Here is a 20,302-nt window from a genome sequence, read left to right as displayed (position 1 = left end):
CCTCGAAGCTCTATCAAGGCCTCATTTCTATCCTACAGAATTGGCTACACTCTGCAATCTAACCTTGAAGACCATACTTATGGTTGCTACAACCTCTGTGAAAAGGGTGTCAGAGCTTCAGGCTTTGCACTCGAGGTGCCTCACCTAAAGTCCTACCTTAACAGAACAGTCCTAAAAACCCCAGACTGCTTTTATCCATAAGGTGTGTTTCTCCTTCCACTTTAACCAGTAAGTTAATTTATCTTCTTTCTTTGGTGAAGCAGAAGAACCATCACATCCCCTGGATGATCTAACTCTGATGGCCTACTTGGCAGCTGCCTTTTCATTCAGGAAAGCTGAAATCTGTGATTGGTCCCACATGGCTTAAGGCAGGGTAAGTTAACATCAACATGTACAGTCGCCTCCTAGATTGTCAAGACAATTAAAAAAGCCTACTCTTCATAAGACCTTTCTATTCCTTAAGACTTAAGAGCACATTCAACCAGGGCAGTGCCAGCTCCATAGACAGCACATTGTTGAGTGTCTCCTGAGGCTATTTGCAATTCAGCAATATGGTCCTCCCAGAACACATTCATTGCACTTTATTAGGTGAACCCAGCTAAGCTTATGACAGTAAAATTTGGAAAATTTGTTGAGCAGGTGCATACTTAATGCTACTGACCAGCACAAATAATTTTTAGTGCGCCCTCCCGTATGCCGAGTTAGTTCCCATTGTATGCTGCCATGATCCACCAGGAACACGGAAAATTGTATACTCACCTTTTCGTAATTTTCCTTTTCTGGTACAACTTCATGGCAGCATACAGATTCCCACCCAAATAGTTAGAGTTACAGAGAATGCCGAGAGCCGGCTCTGTCTTCGATTTATAGTTAACCAGTCCTATCAGGTTGTGGGGGCAGGGCCACAACCCATTGTATGCTGCCATGAAGATGCACCAGGAAAGGAAAATTACAGAAAGGTGAGTATACAATTTTCCGTTTTTAAAAAGTTCACAACAATTCAGACAGTACTTCAATTTTTAAATGTTTTAATTGCCAAATTTACATTTTGGGTAAGTGAAATGTACAGTATCTGAGGCACTTGTGATAATTTATTTTGAGGGACAGGTCTGCGACAGGTTTAGTAAAATTACACATTTTGCAAAATATACCAAATGACATACTGTATGTAGTGCAAACACTCACAGAGCCCTCTCTTTCGGCACATGAGCCAAGTCACCCCAGCATCGCCCCAGCAGCCGAGCATCAGATAACAGCGCACATATGGGCCATGCGCATGTTCGTAAAGGAGTAGCAGCACCAGGCAATGGCGTCACAAGCCATGACTTGTCCGAGCTTTTGCATGGCTGGTTAGTGCTTTGCCAAGGATATATATATATATATATATATATATATATATATATATATATATTGGACTGACTGTGAGTTTTAATACATTCGTTTTTATTAACACAAGATTTTAGCTTGTGCTTGTGGTCAGTGGAACTTTGCCCTCTTGTGCTGGTGGTCAGTGGAACTTTGCTCCCTTTTGCTGGTGGTCAGTGGAACTTTGCCCCTTTGTGCTGGTGGTCAGTGGAACTTTGTCCCCTTGTACTGGTGGTCAGTGGAACTTTGCCCCCTTGTGCTGGTGGTCAATGGAACTTTTCCCCCTTGTGCTGGTGGTCAGTGGAACTTTGCCCCCTTGTGCTGGTGGTCAGTGGAACGTTATCCCCTTGTGCTGGTGGTCAGTGGAACTTTGCCCCCTTGTGCTGGTGGTCAGTGGAACTTTGCCCCCTTGTGCTGGTGGTCAGTGGCACTTTGCCCCCTTGTGCTGGTGGTCAGTGGAACTTTATCCCCTTGTGCTGGTGGTCAGTGGAACTTTATCCCCTTGTGCTGGTGGTCAGTGAAACTTTGTCCCCTTGTACTAGTGGTCAGTGGAACATTGACCCCTTGTACTGGTAGTCAGTGGAACTTTGACCCCTTGTACTGGTAGTCAGTGGAACTTTGACCCCTTGTACTGGTAGTCAGTGGAACTTTATCCCCTTGTGCTGGTGGTCAGTGGAACTTTGCCCCCTTGTGCTGGTGGTCAGTGAAACTTTGTCCCCTTGTGCTGGTGGTCAGTGGAACATTGCCCCCTTGTGCTGGTGGTCAGTGGATTGTTTTTTTCGAAACTAAAACTTTAGTATTCACGTTTAATTGAAGTGTTAGCACTTTGCGATAAATAAGTGGGTTTTGGGTTGCGGTTTGGGCACTTGGTCTATAAAAGGTTCGTCATCACTGGTTTAGAGCATTCAGAACAATGAAAGATAAGACTTTTACAGTTTTGTTTTTATAGTGTAACTCCAGGACTCCAAAACCTTTTTTTTCCTGTTTTGAATGAAGAAGAAATAGAGCTCAAGGGCACTGCAAGACCCTGGCATGCAGGTCTTCTATTATGTGGCCGGGTCTCCTTTAAAATTAGATGATGCATTCTATGCGCACTATACATTTGGATCACTGTGTAATTTAGCTACTTTTAAAAACGTAGTGCATTGTCTTCTAAGAAATGATAATAGAACTTATTTTGTTAATCTCAGTATCATTTAGATCTATGCATGTGCATAAAGAGGTGTTATTTTGACACATCGGGCAGGTGCATTGACAGAATTTGGAGTGGATAGGGTTAACAACCATTGACCGAGGCTTGTTAATGCCTGCTGCCAACACAGTATGCTATATGTATTTTAATGTATTGCCATTCACTTTTCTTGGCCTGAGCCTTACAACTTCCTTAAATGCTGAAAAAATAGACATCATATTTTTAAAAATTTGCTCGGCTGCAGCATTAAGATGAACACAGACACAATCTTTATTGTGGGGAACCGCAAAACATGCGTTGTAGCGCATTATGGGTTAAGATGCAACAGTGTAAATGGGTCCAAAGGTTGTTATTTGGATCTCTGACATTAAAATATAATGTATAATGATTTTGCTTGTTAATGGTGTATCTTCAATTAAGATTTGTTAATTTAGTTAAGTTCCTAATATTGAGATACTGTGTAATTTACTTTCTCTTGGTACAAACTGTATTCTAATTACACTCCCCCAATAATCCACTGATTAGGCCTCTCCCAGTTCAACTAAAAGCTTATCACTTGACTTTATCTGTATCCTGCTCTTGGAACTTTAAATGACTGTACATTTCAGCCAAAAGGAGCCGAATACTCCGCCTAGCAGGGCACCTGTAGATGTGATCAATGAAGCATTGCTGGGTTTTTAGAAACTGTTACATATACTGATACTGTAGATTAAATCTATAGATAACAGCAGCTATGTGACAGAAGCATAATCATTGTGTGATCGGAAACATAATGTTTAGGAGGAATTTACTTTTATATTTAAATAATATTAACTGTATGTGGTGACATGACATCAATGGGACTTGAATGAGTTTAGATCAGAAACAGAACCACATCATATATACAAACAATATGTCTACATTCACAAGGGTGATTAGCACACCCTGCAGTTTCCAATGACAAAGTTCTGTGAATTCCTACGTCTGCAATGACAGGTGTGTGTGAATAGCTATTACGTGTGGTGATTGTGGCTGGACAAACACGCAATGGATGTTATTTACTAAACTGGAGAGTGCAAAATCTGGTGCAGCTCTGCACAGAAACTATGCAGCTTCCAGGTTTTATTGTCAAAGTTTAAACTGTTACTAAACCCACCACAGTAAAATCAGTCTGTATATGCAGTATAGCATGCTTGTTATATTTACTGTGGAACCTAAGGGGTTAATCCTCTGCACAGGGGGGGACTGACAACTCATGGGGCCCCTGTGTCCTTGCTCAAACTCAAAAAAGCCTATGAAAAAGGTACCAGGGGCATCTCATGGGGCCCCCTACTGATCCCGGGCCCTCGGGCTGTGCTCAAACTTCCAAATGGTCAGTCCGCCCCTGCCTCTGCATTGTGTAAAAAGGCTGTTTGATCCTGACTTCTCTGATCTTCCTCTTCTTCCAGTGTCCCCCCTATTCTCCTGATAAGACATATCGTGTGGGGAGGTTTTTTTTCCCCAGGCAGAGGTCAGGGGTTCTGCATCCTCCTAGAGCAAAATGAAAACTCCTACAAGCTTTACCATGTGCTCAGCTGAACACTGATAGAAGTCACAGGACTGCTCTAACTGCTGATAAGAAAAGGTATTTAGCTGTTTAAAGGGATGAGGTGACAAACCTAATCCCATTATATGGGCTAAAATGGGTGTAAAGACTTTAGGGAATATTACTCAGGGAGGTAAATTGTTGTCCTTTGATAATTTAAAATCCAAATTTACTCTCCCTAACCTCTACTTCTTTAGGTATCTGCAACTTAAGCATGCCCTTGCGGCCCAATTTGGCTCATCACACATAGACATACAGCAACCCACTCTTGAGAATATAGTGGATGATTCTGTAAGGAAACCACTATCTGAATTATATAAGGAACTGTTTCCGATCGCTCCGTCTTTGGTGACCAACTGCAGGGCAAAGCGAGTGGAGAATGTCCCAGACCTAAAGAGTGAAGATTGGGATGATATGTGGAGTTTTCCTTTTGCCTACCTGGTGTTGTCTAAGGATAAAATTTACGTGTTCTGGTATTGTCTTGTGGCACAGGACTTTTGGAAGAAGATCTTGCGATTTATCACCAGAGTCACAGCTCTACCTCTTCCCTTGATGGTTTCAGTGTGTTTATTGGGTTGGTGGAGGGCCTGGCTCCCACTAGGGCTCAGCGTACTCTGCTTAGTCTATTGATGGTTTATGCTCGAAAGGCATTGATATTGCACTGGAAAAATCCTATGGTGCCATCACTGACCTTCTGGAAAGGGTTGGTCAATAATGCTATGCCGTTTTACACGGCTACCTATTTGATCAGGGGATGTTACAACAAGTTCCAAAAGGTATGGCAGCCCTGGATAGACAGTTCTTCCACTAGTGCCTGAGGGATGGATCCAACCTGGCTGATCTGGTTCTCCTGAGTACACCTTCAACACCTACCTCTTCTGTAGGCTAATATCCATGTGTTTAACCAGGTTTACTGTATATTATTATGTATCAACTGTAGCTTTTGCTGTTAAGGAATCAAGGTTATGTTATCCTGCTAGGGGGCTCCTAATTGACTCAAGAGTAGTGTACCACATGGGGGTGTTGGCTGGATTGGGAGGGATGGTGAAGGGAAATTTGTAAAGCCTCCGGGCCTATGTAACTGATTATATTTTTAGAATTTTCCATTTACAACCTGAGCACTGCAAGGCCAATTTGGGTTTTTGTCGCTGTTATTTTTACTTTTTGATGTAAGAGTTTTACTATTGGAAAACCAATAAAAAGAAATTTACAAAAAACATCACAAATTATAGTAAATCTCCCCCACTGCATCAACCCATGATCACCGCAGGTAATCACTGGCTGTGCAAGCAGTCACTAATAGCTGGGGCTGCCATAATCCTGTCATTGCACTGGATGAGCATCTGCAGCTCTTTGCACACAACTGCAATTTCAGATGCAGTAATCCGCAGATTCTTGCCATTGGAAATCGCAGGGTGTTCTAATCACTTTTGTAAATGTAGCCTAAATTCCTCAACTGGATTTTCCTAACATTGGTAACATGTATTAGTGGAGCTTGAATTGGTTTGGATCAGGAGCAGAAACACCGCCTATACACAAACACTAAATTCCTCAACTGGATTTTGATATGCATTAATTTTGTTAGATCAAGTATTTTTAAAGTAGGTCCTCAGTTACCAAAATTAGGCCAGCTCTGTACATTACTCCCAGTGACAATAGCTACGTGTATGAATATATTTGGATTTAGGAATCCCATCAGGTTTTGTATTGCTTTGCCCCCACTAGGAATATTTCCTGTCTCCAAGACACTTGGACAAGAATTGGAAGCAAGTGTCATTAGGACAGGAAAAGCACAAAATGTGAAAATTAAACTTCAGGCAGATACAAAAGTGATAAATGAATGCAGATCTCTATTCATTAATACATGTAAGTATTAAAAGTTGACTTGGTTTTTGCCTCTTGAAATCTATGGCACAGCTCAGATTGGGAGAAGTAACAACAGCATAAGGAGTCAGGGAGTTGGGTTGTAATGCTAAAGTGCTAGCAAGTAACATGCTGTTAGGAGAGCAGAATGACAGTGTTGAACTTCTTATCACAGGCTGGTAGAGCAACAAGACCTGTAAGTGTTACTTAAAGGAGTTCTATGGTCACAGCACACACTTTCATTTAGTAACATCAGCATTGTAAAAGCAATACAAACTATAGTTATTCTTGACAATTCAATATAAGTTTACTTAAAAAATCTCCTTCTGTGTTGTGAGTTCTGCCTCTCTGCTGGTCATCTCTGTCCACAACTTAATGGATTCTCTGCATGTTTTGCAGCTTCTCCTCTTCTCTTTACTTTCACTTTCTAAAGACTACATATCCCATAGTACATTGCTGCCTTCACCAGTGATCCCTATTCTGTCTCCACCTTCTGAAACTCCTCCTTTCAGCACCTCTTCCTTTCAGAAGGCTGGCTCTGTGAATTCTGTGACACAGCAGTGCCTGCTCACAGGGCATAGTGAATATGTATCACAGAATTCATGTAAATCAATGTGTGGATTTCTGTTAAAAAATAACAGTAAATGTGTGGGAGCTATTCACAAAATGTATAAAGCTTCAAGATCATTCATATTAATAGGGGTGTGCTAGAAATAATTGGAAATACAATGTGGACAACCCTGACCTCTTGCTCTGTAAACATCCTCACAATGGAATCAGCTTTTAAAACTGCTACAAGATGGTACTCGGTCCCGGCCCATCTAGCGCACTTCCATTCCTCTTTTCCTGGCAATTGCTTCTGTGGCTGTACTACCATGGGAGATGTCCTACACACAGGGTGGACATGCCCTATGTTCTCCTGGTTCTGGTCAAACGTCCTTAAATTCTTACACTCCCTACTAATTTGTCCTTTTCTTAGAGATCCTTGGTATGTCCTTCTCCACCTGAAACCCCCAGGCCTTTCAAAACTCCAATTCAAGTTGGCTATGTATGTAATATTGGTTGCCAAACAAACTATAGCAAATGCCTGGATACAACAATTCATATATTTTAAGGAAGTCCATCGTCACATAGACTTTTTCCTGGTAAATGAAAAGCGCTCTAGCATCCTCTCTAACACCGAGAGATTTATCAAAACATGGACTCCATGGATTCAACATGCCTATCCAGCTATATGAATAGATAATTTCATTTTACTTTAACTCTGGTGGCCCCACAACCCAGAGACAAGAGCTTCAGACGTTCTCCTCTAGATCTTTTCTTGACTCTTTCTCCTCATCTCTTTCTTTTCCCTTTTTTAAATATATATATTATCTGCTCTTCTGCAGGGATGAATCATGATATGCTCTATATTTTTAGATTCAAATGTATACTTTATGCATTTCAAATGTTATTTTTTCACTGTTGTCAGCCGCTCGGCCGTGGGTGTATAGTCTTCCTGCACCCTTGTGCTGCAGTACTGACTTGAAGTGTTTTGTTGTTTCAGTTATCTCTCCTTTGACATACAAATTACTTGTTTTTACTCATGGATATATGTTCCAATGCACGACCGCAATTTACTGTTAGTTAATTTCTACTTCATGGTTTATGTACACGATAGCGGTTGTATTTGTATAATTTAAACCAAAATTATTCAATAAAAATGTATTAAAATGAAATACAGTGTGAAAATTGATATGTTTTAAATTTTGACCACAGATGCATTTTACCCGCACTAAACAAAATTCAGGTCTCCTGCCTTGCAGGACAGGGCTGCGCTGTGCGTCAGAGCTGTGTATATAACAGAATGGACAAAATTACTAATTCTTTGCCAAGTAGAACATATTCCATGTGTTTATTTATCTGTGTATTTAGCTGTCTGCCTAGACCAGTGGTTCTCAACCTTCCTAATGCCGTGACCCTTTAATACAGTTCCTCATGTTGTGGTGACCCCCAACCATAAAATTATTTACCCAGTAATTATAATTCATGAGTGTCGTTTTACCTCCAATACTGCTGCTTTCAATACAGTAGCTGCTTTTAACAGAGTAGCTGCTTTCAACACAGCAGCTGCTTTCTACACAGTAGCTGCTCTTTACACATCGGAAATATGTGTTTTCTGATGGTCTTAGGGGACCCCTGTGAAAGGGTCGTTCGACCCCCAAAAGGGGTCGCGACCCACAGGTTGAGAACCACTGGCCTAGACCCTCACCTTGTAAAACAACCAATTATGTTTAAAATAAAAATGAAAGTCAAAACATTTGTTTATAGGTATAAAAAATATCATAAATACCTTTTTTTCCCCCTGTTATGTAAGTGATCACATACCTTCTGTTCTCAGCTGCAGAAGAGCTAGGGAAGGAGAAACAGCAGCACAATGATCTTCCCTGTGAATGGCTGTGTGGGGGGTTCCCCCTGGCTCCTGCCCGCAAAGATATAACAAGTTAGTGGAGCACTAACCCTTGCCTCTCCGGAGCCAAGCCCAGTGTCTTCTTTTCTTGTGTGGGAAGCTTCACCCTACAGTAGTGCACAGCCTTCTCGGACTCCATGGCAGAGCCTCACCAGGTCCTCAAGTGGCGCTGCTCCCCTGAAAACTGCCGCCCTAGGCCTTGTTTGCCTGTGGTAAATACGCTGCTGGGTACAGCAGGCATATGAAATGTTGCGTTCACATATTCTTTAAGATTATTAGATATTGTGCATCTTTGGAAAAAGAGTATCTCTCTTCCTGCCGAAGAATAGAAATATATATATATATATATATATATATATATATATATATTGCTGTAAACAAAAACAGCATAACAATGTTCATGTGGTGGTGCAATTTATGATGCCCCAGGATCTACGTAGAACACTTTCCAGGCTGATAGCTGTGCTGGGACTACACATCTCAGTATGACATAACAGCTAGCTAGAGGGCCATATTCTGGTCTAAACAGTATTGTGCTTCTGAACAGTAGATTTCAATGTAATTATGTTATCCCTGAGCATTATTGTCAAAATTTTGGGATGCATGAATTCAAAGCAAATGATGTTTAGAAAAACAGATAAAAGTGTAAAATGTCCTGCAGTTGTAAATGAGCAAATAAGTACAGTCATGCTTGTGAATGATATGTACAGTCATACATTTTCTTAATTCTTCTTCTTGGTTCTGAATCTCGCAAACACTGTACTCCTCAGCCAATAAGTAAAAGACACATCCAGAATAAAGGGCCAGGGACGGGTGTGTCCCCCAAGCATATCTCTACTAAACAAACAATGGCAACCTGGAGAAAGGGAAAGGTGTGATGATGGGGGCAGTTCTTAGCTTTCACTGAGCTCTGGGTTGGGTCAGTCAGACTGCAGGGATCAGGACATCCTGGTTTTAAGGCTGACGTTGATCTTTGGCAAACTGCTCAGCTCTGAGTATAAATAGATGTTCAGCTGTAACCTGCAATACTGATCAACCTGGTGGACTTCTGACATTGCCAGAGGCAGCCACAAGCCACAGGTGAGTAAGACACAGTCCAGCAACAAAGAAGACCTTTTACAGTCATTTCCTCAATTTCTCTTTTTTTTTAAAAAACCTGTTATAGCAAATTCATTGCATACTTAAAGATGTATTTATAGAAAACATTACTTTTGGAATATTTCATACAGTAACAAGAGTTGTTTGTATATTGTCCATACAACGGTTTTGACAGCTTTGGCATCTTGCCTTATAGGAGAAATCTGATATTATTGCTCTTCAGTACTATAGCTGTATATTTATCTTTACAGACACCATGAATTCCAACCTGTCTTTTTGTTGCCTGCTAATCCTCCTGTGTACTGTGATGAATGAGGCTGCCACCAGAAAGCCAAAAAGACAGCCAGCACCTGATACCACTACTGCACCAAAGCCTGATACAGAATCTACTGAAGCCCCTACCGCTCAGCCCAAAACTCTGGACAGAGGTGAGTGTTTGAGTGGGATCTTACTGGGGGTGGTCTTAGTGGAAAGGTACACACTTATTATCCTCACACCAGCAAAATCCTTGCAATAGTGGAGACATTACAGATTGCTGTTTTTTTTTTAATTGCAATATTGAGAGCAAATGAATATGATTTCTTATTTTCTTTGTAGGCTGGGGCAGTAACATTGAGTGGATCCAGACCTATGAAGAGGCCTTAGCCAAGGCCAGGGATTTGTAAGTAAATCCTTTGTGCCTTCACATGCAGAGACACCTGTATGTTTTTTTTTATCACCATCATAAGGTCAAATCCTCACAGGTATAAGTGGATTACAGTTTTGTTGTCAAACCTGAAACAAGAACAATTTAGTTATAAAATTTTATTACACTTTAGATATAAAATCACTAAACCAGGCGTGTTTGCAGCAAAAGCTTAAAAATAGCCATATAGCTTTTATTATAACCTTTGTCTTTTGTCAATAATTCTTTACAGAAAGAAACCTCTTATGGTGATTCATCATCTTGAAGACTGTCCCTTCAGCCAAGGTAACTTTATTCATAATTATTTTTGTAAATTATAGGAGTAAAACTTAAACACTATGTAGGGAAATGTGATATGGAACCAATGCAACATTTGTTGAAACATGCATTGCCCTCTAAAACCAGCAGGAAAGACCAAGCTTGCCGTGGGCTCAGTAACGTAGAATGCCATCCTTAAAGAATACAATTCCAGCTTCTAGTGCCTAAGGAAAAACATAAAGCTAATAAGCAGAGCTGATAAAGCAAAATATTAGTTTTCTTGCCATCATAAATGCATAAAGTAAGCTTCTGGTGTAATTAAATTATTTCCAACCTCTGCTGGTTGATAATTTATGAGGCCGAGCATTGTAACCAAAAAAGTACATTGAACACTCTCACCAGAATGTTCTCTTTTGATTTTGGTACCCTGCTGGGTTTGGTGACAACCTTAGTGTCATCCTATCTTTAAAACAGTCCTGAACATAAGCTGGAGCTGGGAAATGTTTAAGATCCCAGCAGCAGGTGGTATAACATGGTTGAGCAGAGCCAGCAGAGTGCCTGGTTTTTAAAAAAAATCCTGAAAAATCATCATATACTTCATGCTCGTTCATTGTCAGCAACTCACTATGTAGTGACTAAGGGATGACAGCCCTGGGGTAGATGTGTCAACACAGAAATATGAAGTGTCCACATTATTCATATATAGCAGCTACATTCCTATGGAAAGCAACATCTGATCAGCTGGAAAACATTTTTCTTTCAAATGTTTTGGTTTTGTAGGCAGTACAAATGAACACATGGCTGGAACAAGATTGAGAACTTGAATCCCTACTAATATGTAGCAATAGGATTTAGTGCTCTACATCTATCTGTTTTGATCTGATATTTTACCAATGGTCAATAAAACTGATTATTTTATTTTCTCTCCCATATCCAGAACTAAAAAAAGCTTTTTCTGCCGACACCATAGCACAGAAACTGGCCCGTGAAGACTTTATAATGTTAAACGTAGTGGTGAGTTTCCTAGTAGTTTTCTGCAGTTTATACCTAGTGAATTACAAAATTACATACAATTAATATTACAAAAAAATAATGTATACGAGTATATAATGAGGCACAGGATAACATCCCTCCAGTACTTTCACTATTAGAAGTTAAAGAGAAAGGATAATTGCCTGCAGCAACAAAATTACAGTAAAATTATTCCATCTATATTTACTCTTTGCTTACAGCACCCTATCGCTGATGATAACCAGTCTCCAGATGGACATTATGTACCCAGAGTCTTATTTGTGGGTGAGTTCTGTTCTCATTGAGAATACAATTTTGTCTTGATTTGGACTGTTTGTAACATCCCAAAAATTTGTCTGATATTCTGTTCTTCACTTATCAAAATATGTGAAATAAAAACGGTCCTATTTAAGGCACTTTACCCAGTTAGACCCACAGTGCCTTCTTCTATCTGTAATAGCGAAGTCCTTATATTGTCAGCATTCCACTATTTCAGGATAAAGCTGCAACTGTTAGAAACAAAAAGGGAAAGAATGTGTATTCTACACGTTTTGGTTGAACTATGGTTAGACTTTATACAGGACCAACAGTTTGCTCAGCGCTTTACAATATAACGAGAGACAATACAGTTCAATACAAGAGGGTTAGGGGGGCCTGCTCCTTGGAATTGATAATCTATGAGGGAGGGGCTAGTGGTACAAAAGGTAATAACTGTGGGGGATTGACTGGTAGGAGGAAGAAAAGATTCCATTATTAGCTGAGGGCAGGATAGGCTTCCCTGAAGAGATAGGTTTTCTAAAAGTGAGCAGATTAGGCAATAGTCTGATAAATTGGGGTAGAGAGTTCCAGAGGATGGGGAAGGCTCTGGAGAAGTCCTGGAGACGAGCATGGGAGGAGGCGATAAGGGAGCTAGAAAGTAGGAGGTTGTGCGAGGAGCAGAGAGTACGGTTTGGGTGATATTTGGAGACAAGATTGGTGATGTAATTTGGGGCAGAGTTATAAATGGCTTTATATGTTATTGTTAATGTTTTAAAGTTTATTTGTTGGGCAACGGGAAGCCAGTGGAGGGATGGCAGATATGGAATGGTTAGCAAGGTGGATGAGTCTGGCAGCAACATTCATGACAGACTGAAGAGGGGATAGCCTGCGATGAAGTTAGGCCAATGAGGAGGGAGTTACAATAGTCAAGGCAAGACTTGAGTTTGAATGCATTAGGGCAGAACTTACATGTCCTACTTTTTTGGAATTGCATAGTCTTTGCATTGTTTTTTAGGTATACATTTCCTAAGATATCAGTTTGATGTAAATAATCTTATGCAATAATCAATATGCATTGTTATAAAACCTTGTTTCTATAAACATTATATATATCTACATTGGGGCAGCCATATTTCCTTACTATACTGCATGTGCACGTCATACCTAGCAGTATTATACATTACTTGTGCTTTACTGCTCCTTCTCACAATGCAAGACTATCAATTGGCTGGCTCATTAAAAACAAATCCCTCTTTTTCTGGCTGATAATTTCTCTGAACATACCTTCAGCAAAACCTTTCCGTTATGGGGGAATGCCTAGGCCTTCTCACAAGCTCTGGCACATTGTAGTTGTGAAGCTTTCCACTACCTCGCTGCCTTTTTGTTTCTCTACTGCCTTCTGACATAAAGACACTTATTAGTTAACAAAAAAGCTACCTAAACATGTGCAACAACATATCTCCTAATCAAAAGACTTCTGGCATAAAAGCTAACTACAGAACTAGCATGAAAATTGAACGTTTAACCACACATCTAGTTTTTCACTCCTGTGCACAGACAATACATGCTGGTCTTCTGTGTATGTGCTTATCAATAAGATGCAACCAGCATCTTACCATGGGAGGGGAGAAGAACAGCACTCTATTGATTAGGTTATAGATTCAAACACAAGTAAAATGTTATCTATTGAGATCGGATTCCTGTTTTTACTGACATCATACCGAAAGGGTATTCATCATGCTATGTCCACCTTAACGCCTTGATTCTGTCATAATAAACCATGTGCATTCCTATCGTAAGGTGTATGTCCACCTTTAGCAAAAATAGTTCTTTATGTTGAAGAAAATTTGCTCTATTTAAACCTTATGCATTTTACAGTTTTAGAACTGTGTTTGCATTGCATTTGACATTAGTGATTTAATAATCATAGAGATGTTCAAATGAAAAGCATTTCCGAGAGTTCTAGCTGTAATAGTTGCACAGTTATTGAACTGCTCTAGGCTGTGGTCTTTGTCATTTACTATTGTTTTGTCACTTCTCATGGATATGCTTTTTACAGATCCATCCATGACTGTCAGAACAGACCTTGCAGGAAGATACTCAAACAGACTGTATGCCTATGAAGCTGGAGACATCCCAGAATGTAAGTACTGCTGGAAAACAGCTTTGTGTATATAAGGAGATAAAGATAACGTGAAAAAGAAATCATCTGCAAGTTTTTTTGGTTACTGAACGATTGCTTACTTAAAGACTTGGTAGAGAGGAAAAGTACAGGTGTTCTTTATAGTGACAAATCAGAAGCCATTTGACATAATTTATTGTGGATTACAAAATGTAATCTGCCTGATTACTGTAAGCAACATGCCTAGCCCACAAGCGGTGCAGCAATTCCTATTTTTAAATAGTATCCATTCTGTTAGGGGCAGGGGTTGGCTGTATTCACCAATGCATAGTAGAATACATTGGGAAATGCAATTGCTGATCCACCTTTGAAAATACTAGTTTGCTGGTTTTTTTGTTGATATTTGGTCTTCAGTTATTTTAAGACCTGTAATAGGTATACAAACTGAAACTCCGCTCTTACTACAAGCTTGTTCACAGTCTATGATTTAGACCAGGGGTCTCCAAACTTTCTAAACAAAGGGCCAGTTTACCATCCTTCAGACTTTAGGGGGGGGCCAGACTGTGCCCATTGGAGTGAACAATTTCCCTTTGTTTGTGTCATTTGGAGGAATAGTGTCTCCTCATTGGTGTCAGTAGAAGGAAAGTGCCTGATTGTTGCTGTCAATAGGAATGATGGTGCCCTATGGTTGATGTCAGCGGCAGGAATTATGCCCCATTGTTGATGTCAGTGGGAGAAAAAAATGCCTTAACGGCCAGATATAGGCAAGCAAAGGACCACATCCAGCCCCCGGGCCTCAGTTTGGAGACCACTGATTTAGACAATGTCAGACAGTGATAGCCAAGCATCCAACATTTTCAGAAGGCGGCCCTCAATGGCAGCATACATAATTTTTCTTCTGGCATTTTTTTTTTTTTTGCATTTATCTTACCCTGTGAAAAAAAAGGTGACTGTATTGCTTCATCCACTCTACATGCAAGTTACTTATCACTTATTGTTAGCATAATATACTAATTCTAATACCATCATGGATGATGATGTTAATATTGCCTTTCCTTATATTTCACCAACAGTGGTTACAAACATGAAGAAAGCTAAAATTCTCCTGCACACAGAGTTGTGAGTGCTCAGAGAAAGGAGTCTTCCACTGATCCAATGGTGACCAGGAAAGCACCGCATAGCACAACCCAGGAAAGACCAGCATGTCCCTATTTGAACAGTCCCCCACCCAATATGACACGTGGTGAACTTGATCAAGAACTCCTAGCATCCTCTTTTACCAGGTTTACTGTTAAAGTTCCCAGACACACACTGGCTTTATTCACAGATATTTAATATTCTTGTACCTGTATGCTCTCCCCTAGTTAACTGAAAAGATCCATAATGCACAATTTGAACTTACCATGTGTTTTATACAGTGCTGTATAAACAGAGCAACGCCCATCAGTCAATATTAGCCTACAATTCATACTATAAATAATTTATGCAGATGCCAGTTCTTTGCTGGAATCTCTTGAATTTACAACCTTTTACAGTCAGAAGTGTAGCCCTTATTTCTTTCTCACATAAAATATTTTGCCTAAATTGTATTCTATTGATTTGTGATATTTTATACAATCCTCCTAATTCTGGTAGGTAGGCGTAGTGTCACAGGTGTGATGTCACTAAACATAGGCACATTAGGGGCTCCTGTTCAGTTTTTTGCACACACTTCTTTGGATCAACAGTTCACCTCCTCTGTAACTTTATACATTTTATATGAATATATTTACTATGTATTTTTAACTGTATCAAATAAATGTTTTATCAGAAGCACTATGTCTTCTCTGTGGTTAACTGCACATTAATAAATACAAGTTTATTAGTAAGCAAATTTTATTGCATGAGGTCTACTCCCAAAGGACCAACCTAGCCAGAGCTTTTCCTTCTACAGAATTTAAAGGGAAGTTACAGAAAATTTTTATATGAGAATAGTTTTTGTGTGAGATTAGTGATATGAATATGAAAGCACTCATGTTTGCTCATCAGATTTACAATCTCCAGTCCCTAATTAATGTTGCTGCCCAATGGTTCTGCTTTTTTGTATAAACAAAATCTGAGTCCACAGACCGACTGAAATCAACATGCACTCCCTGTCTGGCTATCTTTCTTGTCCGGATCACAATTTCCAAATACAAAGATGAAGGAGGTTTTAGACTCCCCCCACCCCAAACTAAAATTTTTTTTAGTTTGTTATGTTCCTGTTAGAGTGAGGGATGCAACATAGACCCAATTTACCACCCTGTTCATAACTAACAACTTTTTGCTGCGATTGCACTTTAAAGGCTAACTTTAAATTTATTAACATGTTACTATGCACCAGCCTCCACACCTCCCACATCCCCCCATTCTCTACTCCGCACCTGCTGTCACAAATTAAAGACAGCATGATTATATGGAATTCAGACCACAAAGCCATGTCATTCATTTACAGAAATCTGTGAATGAATAAACTACAAGTCCCATCTGCCACCTCCGTAGCTGGCTTGCAGTTAGTTCACAATGAACTGTAAGGGTGCTGGTGAGTGCTCTCATAGTTTACCGACACTTCCTGCAGCTTTCACCCAGAAAGCCCAGACAGAGGTATGGGTAAAAAGCTATAGGCAATGTCTGCAGGAGCATTACATTGCGCCACCCATCTGCTGATTACGATTGAAATGCTCTGCATGATCCCGAGGAAAAAAATAAATAAAGTGCACATTTTTTTTTATCTGCAAAAGCATGTATATTGATTGTTTTTAAAACATGAACTTAGCCTTTAAACAAAATAGGAAAATACTGTAATTGATCTAAGCCAGCGATAGCTCACTTCAGTCTACACATCTCTCTTTAACCGCTTGCCCTCCACCTTAGAGCATAAATACTGATACAGGGTGACAGGGCTGTGCAAAATCAGGTATATATACGTGATTTACATTTCCGGGTAGGGGGCGCACGCTATTGGCAGCTAGAGATGTCAATCACCGGGAATTGCCGGCTGGAACTTGGTGATTATCCGGGAAAGCTGACAAGGGAGAGACCTGTGTGTAAACAACACAGGTCTCTCTCCTGTCAGCATGGACATGCAGTTTTGTATTTCTCTGCAGAGCGGAGAGATACAAAACAGCATATTTCCCTAGTAAAACACAGCACACAGCAAAACACAGCACACAGTTAACCCTTTGATAGCCCCAGGTGTTAGCCCCTTCCTGCCCAGTTTCATTAGTACAGTGTCAGTGCTTTTTATTAGCACTGATCACTGTATTACTGTCACTGGGTATGTCAGTGGCAGTTAGTCAGTTCCCCCCCAGTGTCAGAATGCTCTCCACAGTCCTGCTATAAGTCGCTGATTGCCGCCATTACTAGTATAAAAAAAATTAAAATTCCAATATATATACACATCGCCATTTGTAGATGCTATAACTTTCATGTAAACCAAATAATTTAAACGTATTGGGATTTTTTTTTAGCAAAGACATGTAGAATACATTTTGGCCTAAACTCATGAAGAAAAAATTTGATTTTTTTAAATTTTTTATTGGATATGTTTTATAGCAAAAAGTAAAAAAATTGTTTTTTTTTTTCAAAACTGTAAGTCTTTTTTTGTTTATAGCACAAACAATAAAAAACTCAGAGGTGATCAAATACCACCAAAAGAAAGCTTCATTTGTGGGAAAAGAAAAAAAAAAAGGACATACATTTCATTTAGGTGCAGTGTTGCATGAGCACGCAATTGTCAGTTAAAATAACGCGCCGCCATATCACAAAAAATGGCCTGGTCAGGAAGGTGGGTAAATCCTCTGGAGGACAAGTAGTTAAAATTAAAAGTATGCCCAAAGCTCTTTTGGCAATACTTCTCATGTGGGTCACAGGAGTGCATTTACTTGTGACCCAAAATCAGACAACAGCAGGCTAAAGCCCACTGTTGGCTGACATAACAGACCCAATCCAGACTCTGGAGGGATTCTGACAATAATGTCAGGATCCACCCAGATGCCTTACAAGCAGCTGGCTCAGCCCCTCCCATCACCCTGCTGGGAGTCTGAGTCAGTCGTTCCAGCCCCCTCTCCTGCCTGGCGCTCCAGCGATTGCTGGAGGGGCAGAGTAGAGAGACGGTGACTGAAAATCAGAAGATAGCTCAGTTCTTGGGCTTAGAGCTGGCGGGGGACAGCTTGCAGCATCCCACCGGAGCTGCAGCAGCTAGGTAAATGTGTGTTTATTATTTTATATTCCTGCACTTCTTATTAAAGATGAAGTCAAAGAGCTTAATACAGAGTTGAAGTACATTTGAGTACAAGTACATGTGAGCTGTTACCTGGCAAATGATTTTTTTCTTATTTCCAATCATGATATTTGCATAGTATTGATGTGCAGCACAGTCTGGGTTAGTGGCCAGACTTTTCTCTTCTGCAGCTAAGCAATAATGCTTGGTCACCTGTCTGCCCCAGCCTTCATATGTACAGTGAAGAAGCAAAAGACTGATGACTCAGCGCTCTGCTTCTTCCTCTAAGTGCCTTGTAAATGTATGTGTACTACAGCAAAACCCAATCAGCCCCAAGTGCTGTTCCTCACTCTCCCAGTCTGACTGCTGCTGTACAGAGGCTTGGAAGAAGTTGAAGTTAAACTCAAAATGCTTACACTAGCTGCATTCACACAAATTGGTGTTTTTAGCATCTGCTTGGAGTTCAGTTTTAATACAATCCCAAAACATGCATGAAAGTCCCAGAAACATTTCTTTAAAGTGTTGTTCCAAGGTGAGAAGGGAATCTCTCTACCAACGTTACGTGCCGACTATGTCATTCCCACTTGGCGGTGGGGTCACTCTGATATTGAGGGGTCTTGAGTATAGAGTCAATCACTACATGTATAAAGTGTTGTTCCAGCTAAAAAAAAAATAAACAAAAAAGTCAGCAGCGAGAAAAACTGTCGCTGCTGACTTTTAAAATACAGCCACTTACCTGTCCCTCGGTGTCCTCACCACTGCTGGTTTCACTGGTTGTCTTCTCTCCTCTCCCTGGCACCGGCATCTTTAGTGTGGGCACCTGGCTGTGACAGCTTACGGCTTCGCAGCCGGGTGCCCACTGCACATGAAGCGCTGCGCTTTGTGAATGGCCCCATAGTCTTCTGGGACCTGTCACGTGTCCCAGACGTCTACGGGGAGGGGGAACAACCTCCGCTTCCGATCGCCTAGGCGCTTGCAGTAGAATTTGGAGTGGGTACCTGTCAAATTCGGGTACCCGCTCCCCAAAGGGGCCAATCCTTAATGGGGGAGCGGTGGACAAAGCCTTTTGGTGGAGCTCTGCTTTAAAGTAGAAGTTCACCTTTTTACATAAAAAGAAAAGGTGAACTGACACCCTACACCCTCCCCACTTCCTCTTCAATGGATGATTAGCTGTCACTGCCCATGGAGCTGATGCACATTCTGGAGTTTTTGCAAACCTCTCTCTTCTTACCCTTCAGGACATATCAAAGAAATTCTGATTGGTCTCATGCTGGCACGAGGCCATTTTGAATTGCTCTGATTCTTCCTGGAAGCCCTAAGGAATGATGGGGAAAAGGCAGGCCAATGAAATCTTAGGACAGCTGGACTGGCTACCTAGGCAGTGACAGCTAATCACCCATGGAGGCAAGTGCAGGCAGGGTGTAGGGTGTTCGTTCACCCTATCATTTTTTGTGAAATGCTGAGCTTACACTTAAATGTAACATTGCAGTTAACACTCAAAATATATGTTCACCGACAATACATGTGTTTTCTTTAGCAGTTAATCCTGCTTCTAGGAACTTTAGAAAGCTTTGTTTACAATTTTTATTTTTTTAATGAATGCACCTTCTTTCTTCACATGGATACCTAATATGTGAAGCAGGAGCTCACCATTACCAAATAAAATATTATTTATAATAGATGTTAGCAATGTACAAATCTCAAGGCCCTGGGGAATTACAGCATGAAGGCCAGGGGTAGGCACAAAAAGATTGCAAGGGTGTTAGGCACTGAGTTTACATTGGTTTACCATCTCCCTTCCTTTGGATTATGCAGACCCTTTTCCGGAATGCTAGTTTCCAGGCTGTCTCTTAAGTTTACACTTTTAGCCAATGACCAGAAACAAGCATGTTGCTCTTGAAGGCAGATACAAGTCCAATCTCCTCTTCATACTGTTCCAAACCAGTTGCGCAGCACACATTGAAGTTAGTAAATCGGAATGATAGCCAGACAGATAGCATTTTTTAAAAAGGGCAAATTGCCAAAGGCATCCTACATATTTCTCTGTGTGTAGAGTTAATTCTAACTGGTTGTACTGAGTTTTGTGAACAGCTATTATTTAAATCCATGTTCTACTAAACTACGTCTTTACTTTAACTGAGTTTTTTTTTTTTTTTAAAGTGTGCTTGTGATTTGCCCATTCAGGGCAATGCTACAG

The 20,302-nt window shown here is 40.5% G+C and overlaps 1 protein-coding gene across 1 annotated transcript; it reads left to right on the top strand.

Annotated features, from left to right (window-relative positions):
• The first annotated feature begins 9,355 nt into the window (after positions 1–9,355).
• Positions 9,356–15,680, top strand: LOC149449499 (anterior gradient protein 2-like). Its single transcript, XM_089693171.1, has 8 exons — positions 9,356–9,513; positions 9,783–9,959; positions 10,129–10,192; positions 10,449–10,501; positions 11,412–11,488; positions 11,707–11,770; positions 13,803–13,886; positions 14,939–15,680. The coding sequence occupies exons 2-8, from the start codon at positions 9,788–9,790 to the stop codon at positions 14,986–14,988; spliced, it is 564 nt and encodes a 187-aa protein (XP_089549297.1). The 5' UTR covers positions 9,356–9,513; positions 9,783–9,787; the 3' UTR covers positions 14,989–15,680.
• Positions 15,681–20,302: the final 4,622 nt, after the last annotated feature.

The sequence above is a fragment of the Staurois parvus genome, unplaced genomic scaffold, assembly GCF_062004578.1.
Source record: "Staurois parvus isolate SC_StPar_1 unplaced genomic scaffold, SC_StPar_1.0 ptg000616l, whole genome shotgun sequence".
NCBI lineage: Eukaryota > Metazoa > Chordata > Amphibia > Anura > Ranidae > Staurois > Staurois parvus.
The sequence above is the reverse complement of the archived record's forward strand: the minus strand, read 5'-3'. Positions and strand labels throughout refer to the sequence as shown.

Excerpts from the sequence above, each read along its gene's own strand:
- LOC149449499 (XM_089693171.1), top strand. The coding sequence starts at position 9,788 with ATGAATTCCAACCTGTCTTTTTGTTGCCTGCTAATCCTCCTGTGTACT. Across the intron at positions 9,960-10,128 it reads GCCCAAAACTCTGGACAGAG|GCTGGGGCAGTAACATTGAG; the intron begins GTGAGTGTTTGA and ends TTTTCTTTGTAG. Across the intron at positions 11,771-13,802 it reads ACCCAGAGTCTTATTTGTGG|ATCCATCCATGACTGTCAGA; the intron begins GTGAGTTCTGTT and ends TGCTTTTTACAG.